The 18,739-nt window shown below is 57.8% G+C and overlaps 1 protein-coding gene across 3 annotated transcripts in view; it reads left to right on the forward strand.

Moving 5' to 3' along the window:
• The window catches only part of OTOF (otoferlin), a 91,605-nt gene that overhangs the window by 57,888 nt on the left and 14,978 nt on the right, over positions 1–18,739 (forward strand). For all 3 annotated transcript variants that reach the window (XM_026520462.4, XM_026520454.4, XM_026520472.4), the window contains 18 exons: positions 4,354–4,485; positions 7,154–7,216; positions 7,608–7,692; positions 10,286–10,445; positions 10,766–10,952; positions 11,752–11,938; positions 13,261–13,484; positions 13,946–14,054; positions 14,567–14,747; positions 14,866–14,986; positions 15,597–15,697; positions 15,807–15,897; positions 16,010–16,126; positions 16,403–16,555; positions 16,846–17,035; positions 17,142–17,266; positions 17,652–17,786; positions 18,481–18,642. In XM_026520462.4, coding sequence (XP_026376247.3) covers positions 4,354–4,485; positions 7,154–7,216; positions 7,608–7,692; positions 10,286–10,445; positions 10,766–10,952; positions 11,752–11,938; positions 13,261–13,484; positions 13,946–14,054; positions 14,567–14,747; positions 14,866–14,986; positions 15,597–15,697; positions 15,807–15,897; positions 16,010–16,126; positions 16,403–16,555; positions 16,846–17,035; positions 17,142–17,266; positions 17,652–17,786; positions 18,481–18,642 — 2,523 coding nt within the window. The remainder of the gene's footprint in view (positions 1–4,353; positions 4,486–7,153; positions 7,217–7,607; positions 7,693–10,285; positions 10,446–10,765; positions 10,953–11,751; positions 11,939–13,260; positions 13,485–13,945; positions 14,055–14,566; positions 14,748–14,865; positions 14,987–15,596; positions 15,698–15,806; positions 15,898–16,009; positions 16,127–16,402; positions 16,556–16,845; positions 17,036–17,141; positions 17,267–17,651; positions 17,787–18,480; positions 18,643–18,739) is intronic.

Here is an 18,739-nt window from a genome sequence, read left to right on the forward strand (position 1 = left end):
GTATTTAACCTGGTAACGCAGTATTTTCTGACAAGTTCATTCCCATCTCAACTACAAATATGAACACAGTTTGAGAGAGAGCTCTGAGGATGCAAGTGTGGATTTATTCTTACTTCCAATAAATACAACACTGAAGGCAAGAAAACTTACGAAAGGAATGTCACTTTCTGGAGAACTTAGCTTCGCCCCTTGAGAAAGACCTCAGAAAGCACACCCAGCTGGTGGGAGGAGAGGGGCTTAGCTGAACTCAGATGCGGGAAGGACCCTGAGGGCTTGGAGCAGTGAAAAGGCCATGGCGTGCCCATCCCCTCTGTTTCTTCTGGTTAGAATGTATGTCGTGTGTAAACCCTTTCCTGACTATTGGCGTATCGAAGGCGAGAAGCCGCAGTGTCCCCCCAGTGAGTATGCAGCTTCCCCATCGGAGTGAGCAAAGCTCAGTGCTTGGGCAGAGATGTTCTTGGTAGGTCTTGGAATCCTGTGTTCCCCGCCCTCTCTTCCGGGAACCGAGACCTAATACATTTTCGCCTCCATGTCATCTCCCTAACACTGACCCTGGACCCCAGCTTCGAATGCAGTATTTCACCCACTTCCTAGCTCTCACAGAGCCTGCTCCCCTCCAACCTCTGCACCACCACTGGAGTGATCTCAAAATGCCTACCTGGTCATGTCACATCTCGCCTCCATGTCATCTCCCTGACACTGACCCTGGACCCCAGCTTCGAATGCAGTATTGCACCCACTTCCCCGCCCTCACAGAGCCTGCTCCCCTCCAACCTCTGCACCACCACTGGAGTGATCTCCAAATGCCTACCTGGTCATGTCACATCTCGCCAGCCGGAGGTGAGGAAAGGTAAAGGGTGTTTCAGAAGGGCAGCACTGATGGGCCTGCCCCCTGCCAGCCCAGCTCCCCAGCACCGTTCTGGCCGCACCATCAGATTTCGTGGAAGCAGGTCCCAGAGCGCGCCATGACTCTTGGGCTCTCCCAGGACCGAGGCTTAGGTTTATACTCAGCCTTATTCCTTGCGATGGCTTTCATGACATCACCCGGGGACTAGGTCCCTTATCTTGGAAAACGAGGGCTGAATAGGTGATTACCAAAGGAATCTCCCCGGTCAGCCGGTCGCCCAGTCCCTTTGTGGGTCTGTTTGCCTCCCCATCTTCCACCCTGGAAAAATCGAGTCCTCTGCTGATGACCAGAGAACGGAAGGAAAGGAGGGCCAATCCGCTCCCTCAAAATTATTTAATTTTACTTCTATTTTTTTTTTTTAAGATTTATTTATTTGAGGATGGGGAGGGGCAGAAGGAGAGAGAGAGAACCTCAAGCAGACTGCCCACCTGAGCAGGAGGCTGATGTGGGGCTCGATCCCACAACCCTGAGATCATGACCTGAGCCAAAATCAAGAGTCAGGCACTCAAACAAGTGAGCCACCCAGGCGCCCCTCAAAATTTGTTTTAAATATCAAGTCCAAGTGATATATTTCCCCTCCATATAGCCCCAGGTGGGGTTGGGGAAGCAGCAGGAGTGACGTTCCCCTCCCCCACCAACACCATGCAAAGACCTTAGTGGTTCACTTCCAGGGCTCCCCTCCGGGACACCCCTCAGCCAGCAAAGAGCACCCTCTGGAGCCTTTCTCTTCGCACCCCCCACCCTCTCCTCCTTTCAATCTTCCTTCTCTCCGCAGCCCTTTGGGTCCTGAAAAGGAGTTGGGGGCAAAAACGCTAGCATCGTGGCTGGGCCTCTGGATAAAAAACATAAAAACTAACCAACTGTTCACATTTGGAAGGTTAATCTCCTGATAGCATGTCTTATTACCTTAATAGGACAAAACTGTGTCTGTCTACTTCCCAGTCTTGAGTTATAGAATCTTTTTTATTTTCTTTTTAATGGAGGGGAGATGATGGTTAGTTGTGGGAAAATATAATGAGATTTTTTTTAAGTCTTTGGTATAAAAAGTTTCATAGGGGTTAAAACTCTATGAACTACTGTGCAAGAACATTCTGGAAGGACTTCTAGTGTCTGCTTACTCTCTTCACAGTCAACTTCTCGGAACTAAGTTAATTAGCTCTATTTCCTTTTTAGCTCCCTGAAGAAATGGTGATCATTAAACTTCTTCAGAGCTCTGGATTCTGAGCTTCATTTCTTTGGCATTTCAAGTTCCAAATAGAAATGCTTGCTTTCGTAGTTCAAGTGTTCCTTCAATTAGTAAATGTTCGGTTTCCAGTTCTGTATACTTTCTTGGCAATGTTCTCATTGGCATTGAAGTTTCTATTTTTCTTAACAGCATTAGTTTTGATGTACGGATTTTTCTTGGCCTTCAGAATATTTATAAGACTTTGACGGACACAGTGGATGATAATTTCCGTGGTTATTCTTTTTTTGTGAAAAGGGAAAATAATTTTCTGGAGTAAAATCCTATTTAGAAGTTGCATCACAGCACAGCGATTGAAATACCAAGTCTCCGAGATGAGACGCTTTGTAAAAGCAACCCCCACAGTTTCATTTGAAGAATGAGCTGAGGTAAATGCTGACTCTAGTTTAGCACAGGCTATTTTGTTAAAATACAAGTGCGAGAGAGTAAAATGGATCATTCATAAGCATCTACGGGACCCTACCTACTTGGGAGACTTTGAGAAGCCATTTATAACAATAGCTCACATTTTCTAGAACTTTCTACTGTGTATGAGACACATTACCTCATTTAGCATTTCTATTATATGGATAGATGGTGTTTCCACATCTAGCTCAGTGAGCCTGCATGGTGGCCTCCTCTCACACCTGGTCATGTACAGGGTCTGGGGCTCAATGCCAGTCCAGCCACCCCAAATGTGTACCTCTTTCTATTTTGTCATGGCTGCCCCAATGAGGACCGACACCTCTAAACCCAAAGCCAGAATTGATTGCTTAAAATGAAGGTCAGGAGCGGCACATGGGTGGTGCAGTCAGCTAAGTGTCTGACTCTTGGTTTTGGCTTGGGTTGTGATCTCAGGGTCGTGACATCCAGCCTGGTCTCGTAGGGCTCCGTGAGCAGTGGGGAGTCTACTTGGGACTCTGTCTCCCTCTCTCTGCCCCTCCCTACCTCTCTCTCTCTGTCTCTTTCTCAAATAAATAAATAAATCTTTAAGAGGAAGGTCCAGAAAAGGTATGCACACATACCATCCCTCCCCTGCCCCGTGTACATGCACAAACATTTGTTCAGCGAACAAACAAGTGAAAAGAGGCTTCCCCGCATAGAAGGAAGATTCCCAGGAACTGGGCCCCAGCTGAAAAGACACAGAACACACAGAACACACAGCATGAAGCCAGCAAAGGTGGCCCAGGCTCCCAAACAAAGAAATTTTTAAAAGGGGGAAACCAGGAATGTGGAAAGGGGGCCAAATTCCAGAAACACAGAGAGCTCTCGGAGGCCGGCAATCTTAAAATGAGAGATGCCAGAGCAGGAAATTAAATGCACATTAATGAAGACTTAGAAAGCATAATCCCTGAGCTCATGAAACCCAGGAAGTGGTTTGCAGCCCTCCAGGAGGCGGAGCCACAGAGGCTGGGGGAGCACTTGAAATCATCGGGAGCTTTAAAAATACAGGTGCTTGGGGGCGCCTGGGTGGCTCAGTCGTTGGGTGTCTGCCTTCAGCTCAGGGCGTGATCCCGGGGACCTGGGATCGAGCCCCGCATCGGGCTCCCTGATCTGGGAGCCTGCTTCTTCCTCTCCCACTCCCCCTGCTTGTGTTCCTTCTCTCACTGGCTGTCTCTCTCTCTGTCGAATGAATGAATGGAATCTTCGGGGGAAAAAAAAGTACTTTCATTTAAAAAAAAAAAAATACAGATGCTTGGGCGCCTGGGTGACTCAGTTGGTTAAGCAACTGCCTTCAGCTCAGGCCATGATCCTGGAGTCCCAGAATCGAATCCTGCTCCGCGGGGAGTCCACTTTTCCCTCTGCCCCTTCCCCATCTCGTGGTCTCTCTCTCTATTTCTCTCCTCTCTCTCTTTCATTCTCTCTCTCTCAAATAAATAAATAAAATCTTAAAAAAAAAATACTGATGCCTGGCCCCACCCGCCCAAGGTTGGACTGGCTTGGTCTGGAGTTTGGCAGGGACACCAGTGTCTTTAACCAGCGCCCTCCTCCTTGCTGGTAATTCTAGAACGCACTTAGAGGTGATCCAGCCCTTGCCCTTCCTTTATAAATGAAGACCCTGGGACTTAGTGGGGAAAGAGCCCCCGATCCCCAGCAGATTAGAGGCAGTGCTCACACTGGAACCCAAGTCCAGTGTCAGCTCTCTGCTCCTGGGCCCCTACTCCAGGAGGACCCGCTCCCAGGCTCACTGGGCTCGCCTCTGGCCTCCCTCTCCTGCCCACAGGTCAGCGTCACTGTGATTGAGGCCCGGCAGCTGGTGGGCTTGAACATGGACCCCGTGGTGTGCGTGGAGGTGGGTGACGAGAAGAAGTGCACGTCCATGAAGGAGTCCACTAACTGCCCCTACTACAATGAGGTCAGTGCCCTGCGGCCCTCCGTGGGGAAAGGGACTTTCCTACATGTGGCAGGAGGCTGGGCCCCAGCCCACCCAGGCCCAAGGGGAGCAGCGGGAGTTGAGGGACACAAAGGGCTCCCGGCAGGGGTGACCTTGGTCCATGCTGTTATCACCCCCAGCACGCAGATGTGCCGTGCCATGTCCTCCGGACCCCGAGTCTAGATCACCCCCTGACAGTGGTCTGGCGGGAGGCCACCGTTTGAAACAAATCCCCAGGGACTGCAGCTCCCAGCGCTGTCTGTGGGTGAACCCCGTGAGGCCCGGGCGCAGCTCTTTCCCAGGCCGGAGGCCTTTGGGGCAGTGGCAGCATGAAGGAGTGGTTCCTGTGAGCCAGCCTCTCCGTAAATGCTGGAGGAGCGTCCCCTCTTCTGGCCCCCACAAAAGTCAGAGCTTGTTGCCCTCAATCCCATTTGACACAAGGGGACACTGAAGCTCTTGGAGAAAGTCCTTGCCCGGGTGCTAAGGGTCAGAGTCAGCTTCTGCGTGCTCACCTTCTCTGCTGGGCTGCCTCCGTGCTGCCTGCACCTCTGCGGGGATCCTTCCAGAGCACTGACTTTGACTCTTAGGGTATGAGAGAAAAAAGTCTGGCTTCTGCTCCTGTTCTTTTTTTTTTTTTTTGAAGATTTTATTTATTTATTTAACAGAGATAGAGACAGCCAGCGAGAGAGGGAACATAAGCAGGGGCAGTGGGAGAGGAAGAAGCAGGCTCCTAGCGGAGGAGCCTGATGTGGGGCTCGATCCCATAACACCGGGATCACGCCCTGAGCCGAAGGCACACGCTTAACGACAGCCACCCAGGCGCCCCTCCTGCTCCTGTTCTTCACAGGCATCTGAGGCCACACTGAGGTCAAACGACCTCAGACACCGTCTAATTCAATCTCCCCATCATACAGAGGAGGAAACTGAGGCCCCAGTATGAGTAGGGCCTTGCCCAAGAGCACAGAGAGTTCTGTTGACGAAGCAGGGCCAGTCTGTCAGCCTCAGCCAGTGCTCTGTCCGCCCCCTTGGATGGCCACCCCTGACACAATAGCTTGACTCCTGCTCCAGCAGGGAACGAACTTAATCAGCTCTGCTGAGGGATGCCCAGGTGCCCGAACGTAGGTCAGAGGAGCGCAAAAGCCGCTGGCCTGGGGGCTCTAGCCCTCCTTCTCCTGGAGGGGCATCCAGTCTGCGTCTCCTGGTGGCTCCAGGGAGGGAAGGTGGCAGGCTGGCCGGAGTGAGACATCTGCGTCCTGTGTCTCCATGTCTGTCCCAAGGAGTGGTGAGGGCTGAGGGTGCCACCTGAATGTGGGGGGAGACCCCCAGCTGTTCGTCTTCGGGAAGGAAGCCTGGACACGCATCTGCCCCCCATAGGGACCCAGGCTAGGGTGCTGTGCTACCACAGGTGGGCCTGGTTCTCACAGCTGGTTGCCCGCAGGCCCACAGGGCTGGGACATCAGTGCTCAGGAATTACCACCACCCCCGCCGCCTCGTCCCCCAGCCCCGTGTGACCGCCTTCCTAGGAGTCAGGAAATTCAGCTTCCACATCTCTGACCTTCCATCAGGACACCTCCCTGACTGGAGAAGCCTCCAACCTCAATAAGAGCTGCTTTCCCTTACTGGATGTGGAGACGGGTGCCCTTGGCTTTCCACGGTTATTTGATAGCTGCCAAGCCACGTTTGGCTGACTTGAGGGCTCACCTTGCACCAACCCCATGCACCTCATGTTTCATTCAAACTGCTTCCTCCTTCCCAAGGAAACAGAGCTGCTCTCCCCACACTGTTTCCCCAGCAAACTCCTACTCACCCTCCAGAGCCCAGGCCAAGTGTCCTTGCCGCCGAGCAGCCTTTCCTGCACTCTCTGGGTCAGAGGTCAATGCGCTTCTTTCTCGGTGACGCTAAGCCCGATGTGGGGCTTGATCTGAGGACCCCAGGATCATGACCTGAGCGGAAGGCAGACGCTTCACTGACTGAGCCCCCCAGGCGCCCTAAAGGCAGCACTCTGACCCACAATGCTCCAGTGTGAGTCTTTAGCACCAGGAACAGACTGTCCTCAGACACTGGCCCTGAGCGTGTTGGCAACACTTCTTCCTTGTCTCTGCCCACACATTCACCAAAGCTGTGGTCCCTCCATGACTGTGCCCTGTACTGGTTCCTGGCACCTGCACACCAAGGCCAGGAGAAACGGGGCCCCGGGGTGAGTGGCAGCTCCCAGCTCCAGAGGACAGTTCACACCTGGGACATTTTACGTTTACAGCAAATGAAGTCCTTCACAACTTAGCGTACGTGTGAACATCGCTGAAATCGAGACGCATCTAGGCGGTGGAGCAGGGGGTTTAAGGGCAATGTCTGTGTTGCCTTTGTAACTACAGTGTATATTATGGTGTCTTGTAATATCTCATTCAGCCTCTAACAACTCTGAGCATTTGGAAACAGATCAGACAGTGTTGCCCAAAACCACGCAGCTCCCACCTGCCACTGAGTCAGGGAGGACCAGTGGTTGCCACTGCTGCTCCTCTGAACTTCGGGGCCTGGGGGAACTAGCCAGGGTGCAGACAGGCACTGGCAAGAGGGAGGAGCCCGGCACTGCCCCGGGCTGCTAGCTGCTGTCAGCTGGGTGACAGCAGCTCTGGGTCCTCCTTCCTTCCAGTACTTCGTCTTCGACTTCCACGTCTCTCCTGACGTCATGTTCGACAAGATCATCAAGATCTCGGTGAGCGTAGCTCAAACTGCACCTTTGTGTAGACTTGAAAAGAGCATCCCTCTGGATGGACCAACCGCCAAAGGCGGCCCCATGTCCAGACACACAGCTGGGCAGTGGGGCACAGGCTGGTTTGGGCCCCTCTCACCTGTTTAACTGGGCGCCTCTGCACAGTGTACAACCTACTCACCCGTACCTGGCAGCCAGCAAAAATGAGGGCAAGAGGGGTTAATGCTGAGCCTCAGGAAGCCATCCCTGCCCTGCCAAGTGCCCTCCCGCTTCCCTGAAAAGCTTCGTTCCCCAGAAAGACAGGTGGTGCCACCATCAGACCACCCCACCCCTACCCCGTGGAAAGCCTCTGCCCCGCCTGGCCTGACTGGTGGCTTGTGGTTCTGCCCGGAAGGTGATTCACTCCAAGAATCTGCTGCGCAGCGGTACCCTAGTGGGGTCCTTCAAGATGGATGTGGGAACCGTGTACTCCCAGCCCGGTAAGTAGCTGCGCGACTCGGTCAGCATCAGTGGCCATGGCTCAGCGAGTGTGGCCCATGCCGTCCTTCCCACCGTGGCGGCCCCAGGGCCTAGCCTGGTCTGGACCGTAAACTCAGTGTGAGGCCTTTGGGGGTGTGGTGCGATGGGTGTCCAGTCTGCACACAGACGCAGTGACGACCAGTGCTCAGGCTGCTGGATTCCCAGGAGCCCTGCTGGGTGTGCAGCACCGCCCCCTTTTACACTCGAGGGGCCTGGGGCTTTGGAGAAGCGCTGGGGCTCCACCGTCACCCACTTGGTCTGCATGACTCCAGGGCCCCCACTGAGCCACACTGTCCTCCACACAAATGTAAGTGTGGCAGCCTCTAAGGGACGCCGGGCTCACCGACCATCCGTCAAGGCCCCAGGCCTCCTGAGAATAGCCACGTGGGGCTGTGGCCGACTCGCCACAATGCGGGTCCCCCTGGGCCCACGCTGGATGGGGCTGGCGAGGGAACCCCAAGGAGAGGCCCAGAGGGTTTGTGAGGCACAGGCCAGGCCACGGAGGTGCCCTGAGCCTGCCAGATGACGACCAAGCCCATGGCCAGCTCAGGAACCTGGGCGGACAACCTGGCAGCGGGGCCCACGTCATGGGCCTGAGGTGAACCCACCACTCAGGAGGCAGTAATGACTCCATCAGACCCTTGGACAGTGACAATCCCATCTCATCAGTGTCACGTCTGACCCTCACAAAACAGTGAGGGAGGAGCCAGCAGCGTTCCTTCCCATTTTACAGACGAGACAAACGAAGCCAAGAGAAGTTAAGTAGCTTGGAAATGCCACTAAACTATCAGGTCAAACAAATTGGTGATTTCTTATGGTTGCACTTAATGGACCCTTGGCTGGTGCACTCTGTGACTAGGGAATCAAGTCCAAACCCAAGATTATACGCATAACCATCACAAAAGCATAGAACATTCAAGCCACAAGAGACCTTACAACATCTAGTCCGGTGTCTCTATATGACCAAGAGGCCCAGGGTTACGAAGAGACTTACCCAGAGCCAGTGGGAGTAGAGCCTGGTCTCTGGGTGCCAGACCAGTGCCTTTTCCCACTGCTACACGTACGTCATCCTCAGCAGAGGGTGGCCCTAGTGACCATTAGCGTCTTCGGGAGTAGGGGAGAGGGCCAGTCGTCGATCTGGCACTCTCCAGGAAGCACGCCCAGCTGTGGGCCGTGGGCTGGAGTGGCGCGGGTATCCCTGAGGTGGTGCTCCAGCCCGGGGCTGAGCAACGCCCTCCCCCACCCCCCAGTACCGGCAGCAGGGGTGTGGAGAGACAGCAAGGAGCCTGACGTGGACCCCTGGGCTTCTCTATGGTAGAGTCCTGGAGAGGGGACCCCCGCCACTCAGGAAGCACCTGCAAAGCACCAGGCAACGGGCCACGCATGCCATGCCCTCAGGCCTACCCCTCACCACCCCCTGCACTCAGCATCCCTCCATTTCATGAGAAGGAAGCAGGCCCAGCAAGCTTGTATCACTGGTCCAGGGAAAGGAAAAGGATATGAAGCTGGGTCCAGGTGGGCCCAAGGCCCAGGCTCTCCACTGGGCTAACCCACCACCTGATGTGCTGCTTCCACTGAGTCTGTTCCAGGACCTGGTCCCTTTCATGGGAGCCTGAAGTCATATGGCCCCGTCAGTTAGGGCACTGAGGTCTTCACTCTGCTGGTCTCTGGTTTGGCCTAACCCTTGTGATGACTCCCTGGTTGCTGACCCAGCCTGGGAGTCGTTGGAAGCATGCTGCCAGGGACACAGGACTCCTGGGAGTCTCAGGTGGTGTCCATAACTTGTGGAGCTGGAAGGATTTCCTGCGGGACCGGGGCCTGTTCCCACCATGGCAGGACCACGTTTGCACCAGAGGCGGCAGCAGGACACTGCTCACTCCCTAATTCTTTCTGCTGGAGATGAGGAGGGGTCGTTTGAGGTCACAGCCACCCTCCGGTAGATCATAGAGGAGGTCTGGGGTGCTAGCCAGCTCCCCAGCCTGACCAGCCTTCCCTGGCAGGTGTCTGAGAAGTGTGAATGGGGGGAGGGGTAGGAAGGAGGCCCTTCTGAGCTCAAAGAACAGCACCCTTAAGGCAGGAGGGTCTGAACAGGGACTCCAGTTGTTCAGAGGGAAATAAGCAGCTGGGCCCAGCAGGAGCACCGGGGTGGGGTGGGATGAGTGGAGTGAGCCGAGCAGAGCTGAATCAGGAGGCCTCACAGACGGCGCTAAGGTCGGTGGTCTGTACCCCAAGCACTGACAAGCTGCAGACATTTGAAAGAAAGAGTGAGGGAGGGGGAGCCTCTCCGAAGGTTCTGTCTGGCAGCTGCGTGCAGGTTGTCTGCAGGGGTGGGGGCAGGGCGGCTGCAGGCAGAGAAACCAGTTTGGAGGGTTCTCGCTTCAAAGTCACACCCCACAGCTGGATGCAGGACCTTCCCCCAGCTTCTCGCCCCTGTGGGGGCCTCTGTCACCTTCTGGCCATCCTGGGGACCAGGGGCCAAAAAGATGCTCGACTGCGCAGCTCCGCAGCCCGCCCCAGGATGGCAGGTGCAGTCCCTGCTCATCACCCCTGCAGAGCACCAGTTCCACCACAAGTGGGCCATCCTGTCAGACCCCGATGACATCTCTGCTGGGCTGAAGGGCTACGTGAAGTGTGACGTCGCCGTGGTGGGCAAGGGGGACAACATCAAGACGCCCCACAAGGCCAACGAGACAGAGGAGGATGACATTGAGGGGTGAGGCTCCCATCTCCCCCCAGCCCTGGAGACCTGACCCAGCCCTCCCTCCCCCCCAAAACGAGCCCTTGGGGTGGACTTGGCACACAGACCCCCCTCCCTCCCTTACCCTTGTCCCCACCTACTCCCAGACTGCCCAGCTCTTCTAGGCAGTGCTGGCCTTGGGGTCCACAGACTCTCCTCCCAGGAGAGGAAGGACTGAGGCAGGGCGGGGCAGGAGTTCACAGAGATCGTCCCGGGCCCCAAGGGTACGCAGATGCCAGGGCAGGACTGGGGTGCCCACGCCTGGCCACTGCAGCCCTAGCTCTGTGTGCCGGTAGGAACTTGCTGCTGCCTGAGGGAGTGCCCCCTGAACGCCAGTGGGCCCGGTTCTACGTGAAAATTTACCGAGCAGAGGGGCTGCCCCGCATGAACACCAGCCTCATGGCCAACGTGAAGAAGGCTTTCATCGGTGAGAACAAGGACCTGGTCGACCCCTATGTGCAAGTCTTCTTTGCTGGCCAGAAGGTATTGGGGCGCAGGAGGCTGGGTCTGGGGTAACAGGCATCAGAGGTACAGAGTGATTGGAGGATGGGGGTTAGGGGTGGATGTGAGGCAAAATCAGAAGCCAGGTGACACCTTCGAGCCCCTGGTGCCTTCGAGGAGATGAGAGGGGAGGGGAGCTCCAGCGAGAGGGGCTGGAGCTGTGGCCAGGCTGGGGGTCCTCTCAGCCAGGACGGGCCTTAGGGGATCCCGCCTGCCTCTGCATTCTAGAGACCACGTGCTAAGGCAGGGGCACTGAGAGGGAGGAGGGTCTGAGAGGCTGGTGTGGGGCAGGGTGCCTGCCAGACATCAGTGCACACGCACGTACACGCACGCCACACGCGAGCACTGGCTGTGGTGTGCAACCGATGTATCGCTAAACCAGCAACATGCTGGGTGTTAACTAGATTGAATTTTAATAAAAAATTAAATATGTATATACAAACCTCACACATACACACACACATACAAATATACACACACCACATACACACACCCCACCCACACATACATACGCATACACACACCCCACACATACACATACACACACAAAATTACATATACGCACACACCACAGATACACATGCATACACATAGACATGCGTACACATGCAAACACCTATAACTCATACACATAACCCCCACGTGCACACACACGTGCGCACACACCACACATACACATACATGGATACACACGCATATGCACGCTCCTCACATATGCTTACACGCACGTGCGCGCGCACACACGCACACACACACCCTAACCCTTGCTCCCTCCCACCAGGGCAAGACTTCAGTGCAGAAAAGCAGCTACGAGCCACTGTGGAATGAGCAGGTCGTCTTTACAGACCTGTTCCCCCCGCTCTGCAAGCGTGTGAAGGTGCAGATCCGGGACTCCGACAAGGTCAACGACATGGCCATCGGCACCCACTTCATTGACCTGCGCAAGATTTCCAACGATGGAGACAAAGGTCAGCAGCAGGAGACTGGGTGAGGGACAAGGGTGAGGGACAAGGGCCCTAAAGGGCAGGCGTAAGTGAGACCTTCCCCTCCCACCACCTGCACCATCTCCACCTCTTCCTGAGAGGCCCTGGGCATTGTGAGGATGTGGTCGGCAGCCCCCTCCCCCTCGAAGGAAAGGTGGAAGGTCATGGCTCAGGGCTGCACCGAGCTGACAGGGCCTGCCTGAGCCAGGCTGCCCGGATGTGAACCTCAGCACTGACCGTTAGTAGCTGTGTGATCTCTGAACCCGTTTGCCCCTCTGTGAAATGAAAATAGTGATGATACGGGTGTAGACACGTACGTTTCACATATGCGTGGACCTGCCGCCGTAGTCCCTGTCCACGGGCTTGTGGGACTGACCCTCCCCAGAACCCAGGTGCTGGGCACCAGGGGCACCAGCAAGAGAAGCGTGCGCCCTGTCCTCGTGGTGCCCACTGGGGACCAGAGAGGGGGATGTGCCACCAAATGCTCAAAACCGCAGGCCAGAGGCACAAAAGGCCACATGTTATGTGACTCCATACATACGAACGGTCCAAATAGACAAATCTGCAGAGCCAGAAAGTAGTGGTTGCCAGGGCGGGGGAGGGGACACGGGCTAACTGCTCAGAGGTACAGGGTTTCTTTGGGGCAGGATGGAGTCAGGTGATGCTTGTACAGCAGAGTGAATATACTACAAACCCCCACGGCACACAGTGTTAAACGGTGAATTTCATATTATGTAAAGTATATCTTGAGTTTTTAAATGTCATAATTTTTTCGAAGCCAAACACACATCGCACGTGCAGCAGAATGGAGCCTGGTGTCCACGAGACAGCGAAGGCGGACAGCGAGGAAGTTAGCGGGGACTAGGGACTGGGCTGGCTTCACGGCAGACCGAGGGAGGATCTTCGGAGAGGAGGGGAGGGTCCGCATTAGCAGGGTGCCAGACCTGGTGAGCTGCGGATCTGCACAGGCCGCTAAGGCCCAGAAGGCCAGGCTGAGGCATTTGAGGGGAGCCGGCGTCTGTCCTTCAGACAGATTGTAGGCAGCCCCAGCTCCACGGGCCCGGAGGCAGGGAGCCCTCAGTGCAAGCAAGGAGGCTGCCCCACGCCTGCCCACGCACCGCAGATGTGAGCATCCCTAGGGCCTCCTGTCAGCCGCTCGCTGGCCCGCAGTCTTTCTCCCACCTCGAGTGTTTCACCGAGCAAAGCATGGGGTTCTCGGCTCAGCAACTGGGAGGTGCAGGCCTGAGCGCCCAGAAGAGTTTCCACCACTCCCATGAGCCTCTCGTCCCTCTCCCTGTGGCCCACAGGATTCCTGCCCACGCTGGGCCCGGCCTGGGTGAACATGTATGGTTCCACACGCAACTACACGCTGCTGGACGAGCACCAGGACCTGAACGAGGGCCTGGGTGAGGGCGTGTCGTTCCGTGCCCGCCTCATGCTGGGCCTGGCCGTGGAGATCCTGGACACGTCCAACCCCGAGCTCACCAGCTCCACAGAGGTGCAGGTGGAGCCGGCCACACCTGTCTCGGAGGTGAGGTCCCAGGGAACTGGGCTGTCCTCCGGAGCCCCCAGCTCAGCCCCCTTCCCACCATGGCAGCCTAGGCCTGGGCTCTGCGTGTTGCTGCCCAGTCTGCCTCAGAGGGCAAGACCCCATGACGAGGCCCCCTTCCCCAGGAAGCAGGGGCGCACACTCTGCCCCTCTTGGGGACCTCTGTCCCCTTGCAATGCTGTTCCTGCACTCTGCCTGGAGGTCCCAAGATGGAGCCTCATGTCTGCCCTTTTCCTGGCCATGGTTGTCCCTGTCCATGGATATCCGGGCTGGAGGGCAAAGGGATTTAGGTCTTCAGGGTCTGGGCTGCTTGCCTGCACAACGGGGTGGGATGTCTGCCCCCAAAGGCCCAAAGGGCTTGTCTGTAAGACAGTAGGAGGCCTGACCCCAGGCCCAACATCCCTGCTAAGGTTTGAGGATGGTTTGAATCGTCTTCCCCACAGAGCTGCACAGGGAAAATGGAAGAATTCTTTCTATTTGGGGCCTTCCTAGAGGCCTCAATGATCGATCGGAAAAATGGAGACAAGCCAATCACCTTTGAGGTCACCATAGGTGAGTGCTGGGCTCACAGTGGGGTCTTCAGGCCTGGGAGCTGCTGGGTGGCAATGGCTAGGCCCTGCACCACGGGCCTGGAGGGAGGGAAACTTTGACCACTTTCTTCCGAGTGTCTTCAAGCACCCCATAGCATGCAGTGTTCACGCGAGCGTGCACACACACCCACTGCAGTTCCTTAGTGCACACACCTACAGGGCTAAGCTGTGTTTGGGACATGGGGAAGCAAGAAGCCTTCCCTTCAGAAGGGAAAGGGGAGAGAGTAAGGATCCAGGCCATGTCCTAGGCTGGACCTTGAGCTCAGTGGTCATCAGGGTTCCTAGCAAGGTCTTTGTACAGGGTGGAGGCCATGGGCACCTTCCTCTGGCTAGTGTTCTCTTGTGTCCAAGCTGGTACAGACTCCAGGCACCTTCCCCACTCCTTGACCCCCCTCCTCCCTCCCACAAACCCAAAGCAGCACCCTGATTAGAGGGCAGGATTCTAGCCCCTTGCGTGCCCCCTTCTGCCTCCAGGTAACTATGGGAACGAAGTGGATGGCCTGTCACGGCCCCAGCGGCCTCGGCCTCGGAAGGAGCCTGGGGACGAGGAAGAAGTCGATCTGATCCAGAACTCAAGTGAGGATGAAGCCGATGAGGGTGGGGACCTGGCCTCGGTGTCCTCCACCCCACCCATGCGGCCCCAGATCACCGACAGGTGAGCCAGGTGGATGGAGGGTCCTGAGAGGCCCTGCCTGCTGCCTCCCGTCCTCTCATGGCCTGGCCTCCCACCTCCCTGCACCCCAGTCCTCAACCTCCCACCTCCTGCCCCCCAGGAACTACTTCCATCTGCCCTACCTGGATCGCAAGCCCTGCGTCTACATCAAGAGTTGGTGGCCGGACCAGCGCCGCCGCCTCTACAATGCCAACATTATGGACCACATCGCCGACAAGCTGGTCAGGGCCAGGCGGGGGGTGGGAGGGGAGGGGAAGACAGGGGGTGGGGGGGGTGCTTCAGAGGGCCTCGCCCAGCTGGGAAGCCTCCCCTGCAACACACTAGACAGTCTGCCCAGCAGGTCGCCATGGGGGGAAAAGGAGGCAGGGGGTGAGGACTACAGGAATAGCCCCAGCACGACCTCTGGTCTTGTCCCTGCTCCCATGTCCCAGGAGTGGGTGGGGGGCCCGAGGGCTACCTGGAGTGGAGTCTGGGAATCCTGGCCCATCCCGTCCTGGTGTTCCCTAGAGGAGGCTGGCCAACCCCTCTGTCTCTGGCTGGTGCTGCACCGCTCCCCCATCTAGCCCTGTCTTCTTCCCAGCCCCATTGAGTCCACTGGGACCACAGACCCACAGCCCAGAGGTGGCTTCTTCCTTCTGGAAGAGACAGAACCTGGGGAATTGGTGGTTTCTGTATGGTGGCAGGACCTGGGGGGGGGGGAGCATGGCACTAGTGAGGGGTCCCGGGTTGCTAGCCCTTTGTTCCCCTGATAAATGGGGGGAGACATCTGGGGAGACTGAGGTTGGGGGGCTATGGCTCAGCAGGCATCCTCCCTTCACTCTTGGTCCGCAGGAAGAAGGCCTAAATGACGTGCAGGAAATGATCAAGACGGAGAAGTCCTACCCCGAGCGTCGCCTGCGGGGCGTCCTGGAGGAGCTCAGCTGTGGCTGCTAGTGAGAGGAAGGGGTGGGGCGCGAGGGGCTGGATGTGAGGGGCTGGGTGTCCGCAAGCCTGCTGCCAGGCAGGTGGGCTCCGCTGAGCACTGCTCGCCTGGTCCCCCAGCCGCTTCCTGTCCCTCGCTGACAAGGACCAGGGCCACGCATCCCGCACCAGGCTGGACCGGGAGCGCCTCAAGTCCTGCCTGCGGGAGCTGGTGAGGACATGCCAGACACACACTGGATCAAGGGAGGGTGCCTGAGGTGGGGGGACATCTGTCTCAGACGGCGTGGCCTGAGCCCCTCTCTCGCACACGCCGCCCCCCGCAGGAGAGCATGGGACAGCAGGCCAAGACCCTGCGGGCACAGGTGAAGAAACACACGGTGCGGGACAAGCTGAGGCTTTGCCAGAGTTTCCTGCAGCAGCTGCGCTTCCTGGCAGACGAGGTATGCTCCCCCCCCAGCGTGCAGAGGAGAGGGGGTGCCTAGCCCCCAAGCTGGAGTGCCTGGAGTGGGGAGGGGGTCCCGTCACAGGAAGGGGGACCCTCCCGCTCTGACAGCCCTTGAGGGACGGAGGTGAACCAGCCCTTTATCCTGCCTTCTGGGAGGTGAAGGAAGGCCCAGGCCTGGCTGTACGGCAGAGGCCGAGGTCAGTCAGGCCCTGGGCACCCTAGCCACGTGGCAGGAGCCCTCCCCTAGTGGCGCCCGCCCCTCCCGCCCCAGCCCCAGCACAGCGTCCCCGACGTCTTCATCTGGATGCTGAGCAACAATAAGCGTGTTGCCTACGCCCGGGTGCCCTCCAAGGACCTGCTCTTCTCCGCCGTTGAGGAGGAGCTGGGCAAGGACTGCGCCAAGGTCAAGACACTCTTCCTCAAGGTGCTGAAGGGGAAGAGACGTGGGGGGGGGGGGCGGCTGGGGGCTGGCAGGCCTGAGCTGACCAGGTGGGCCCGCAAGTCTCAGAGAAGAGCTGCAGAGAGGCTAGGAAGAGGGGGACGGGGGCCAGATGGCACTGGCCTGCCCATCCCCCTCCGCACTGCTCCCACCCCCACCCCCCGGCCCAGCGGATAGCTGCGGAGCGGCAGGGGCAGCTCTGACCAGGCCTCTGCCAGGCCCCCCGCCTTTCCTCACCCCGTGGGCCCGGCGGCTGACCGCACCCCCACCCCCAGCTGCCGGGCAAGCGGGGCTTCGGCTCAGCAGGCTGGACGGTACAGGCCAAGCTGGAGCTCTACCTGTGGCTGGGCCTCAGCAAGCATCGCAAGGACTTCCTGTGCGGCCTGCCATGCGGCTTCGAGGAGGTCAAGGCAGCCCAGGGCCTGGGCCTGCACTCCTTTCCACCCATCAGCCTGGTCTACACCAGTGAGTGAGGCCCCCTGGGCCGGCGAGGGCCGGCTCCCAGCCATCACTCCGGGAGGGCGCTGGAGGGGCTGCTGTCCCGGGAGCCTCAGCCTGCTCTTCCCCACAGAGAAGCAGGCCTTCCAGCTCCGAGCCCACATGTACCAGGCTCGCAGCCTCTTTGCCGCCGACAGCAGTGGCCTCTCGGACCCTTTCGCCCGCGTCTTCTTCATCAACCAGAGTCAATGCACAGAGGTGAGGGCCCACGGGAGGAGGGAGTGGCCCTGGCTCGGGGAGTTCTGGAAGCCCCTGAGCGTGTGGGACCTGGAAAACAGATCGGCCAGCACCCCAGACCTTGGAGGACAGCCTTGCTGATATCTGCAGGCCCAGGCCACACTGGTAAAGGCTTTAATCGTGCTTACGTTCAACACAGAAGAAAGGAAAGACATATGGGGGCCTGGGAGCTAGCCTTGTGTTCGCCTTCGTTTTAAGCTTTCGGGAAGAGTCAGGGAACATGACGCTCCTGTCCCCAGAGTCTCTGGAAGCCGCGGTGGCTTGGGGTGACTCCTGCTCATGTATCTGCCCACACACCGCTGCTTATTACCCATCCCCCCTCCCCCCGCTCCGTACCACCTTGCAGGTACTGAATGAGACCCTGTGCCCCACCTGGGACCAGATGCTGGTGTTCGACAACCTGGAGCTGTACGGTGAAGCCCATGAGTTGCGCAATGACCCTCCCATCATTGTCATCGAGATCTACGACCAGGACACCATGGTACGGGCGGGCCCAGGCACCGGGGAGCTGTGCCTTCATCCCTGCACTCCGCACCTCCCCTGCCCAGCCCCAGAGCTCCTCGGCCAGGGTGCCTACTGGGAAGCTGGGAGTGGGGATGGCAGACCAGCCCCTCCAGCAGACCCAGGTGTCTCCTGCCCTGTCACTGGAATCTCAGGAAGGAGCTAGGCCAGCATGTCCCCCCACCCCCCACCCCACAAACTCCTGCCACAGACAGACCCAGCTCAGGCCCAGAGTCACTGGAACATGTTCCAGCAAGTCCTGCTGTCATCAGCCTTCCCACACCCCTGGGCGCCCCTGCCTTCTGCCCACACCTGCTGAGTCAGTAACAACCTCACAGCTCTCCAAGGGAGCTCTGGAGTGGAGAAGGGAAGGGTGGAGGTGACCCCTCCAGAGCTGGGGAGCCGCCCCTCCAGCTACCGGGATCCCCTGAGAGCTCTGGGCCAGAGGTAGGAAGATCTCATTGCTAGCCCCGAGTCCCGCATCTGCAGTTCACTGCCAGCTTGGCCTTGAGCAAGTCTCCGGTGGGTCCCAAGATTTGGTTTTCCCCATCTGTAAAATGGGGTGATCACACCTGCCCTTAGCTCCAGGGGCTGTGGTGAGGACAGATCCCAGGTGTGAACATCCATGGTAAACTCAAGAGCTGGAAGGCCACCTTGGTTATCTGTCGTATCAGGGCAAAACCGACTTCATGGGCCGGACCTTTGCCAAGCCGCTGGTGAAGATGGCCGACGAGGCGTACTGCCCGCCCCGCTTCCCGCCGCAGCTCGAGTACTTCCAGATCTACCGCGGCACTGCCACGGCCGGGGACCTGCTGGCTGCCTTCGAGCTGCTGCAGGTGGGCCACAGGGCAGGGCCGGGGGCTGCTCTCCCCCCGTCCTGCTGCGAGGCCGGTTCGACCGAAGCTGGGGCCTGGTTCTCAGGAGCCTGGGGTG

Source organism: Ursus arctos, unplaced genomic scaffold (genome assembly GCF_023065955.2).
Source record: "Ursus arctos isolate Adak ecotype North America unplaced genomic scaffold, UrsArc2.0 scaffold_8, whole genome shotgun sequence".
In the NCBI taxonomy this organism is placed as follows: Eukaryota; Metazoa; Chordata; class Mammalia; order Carnivora; family Ursidae; genus Ursus; species Ursus arctos.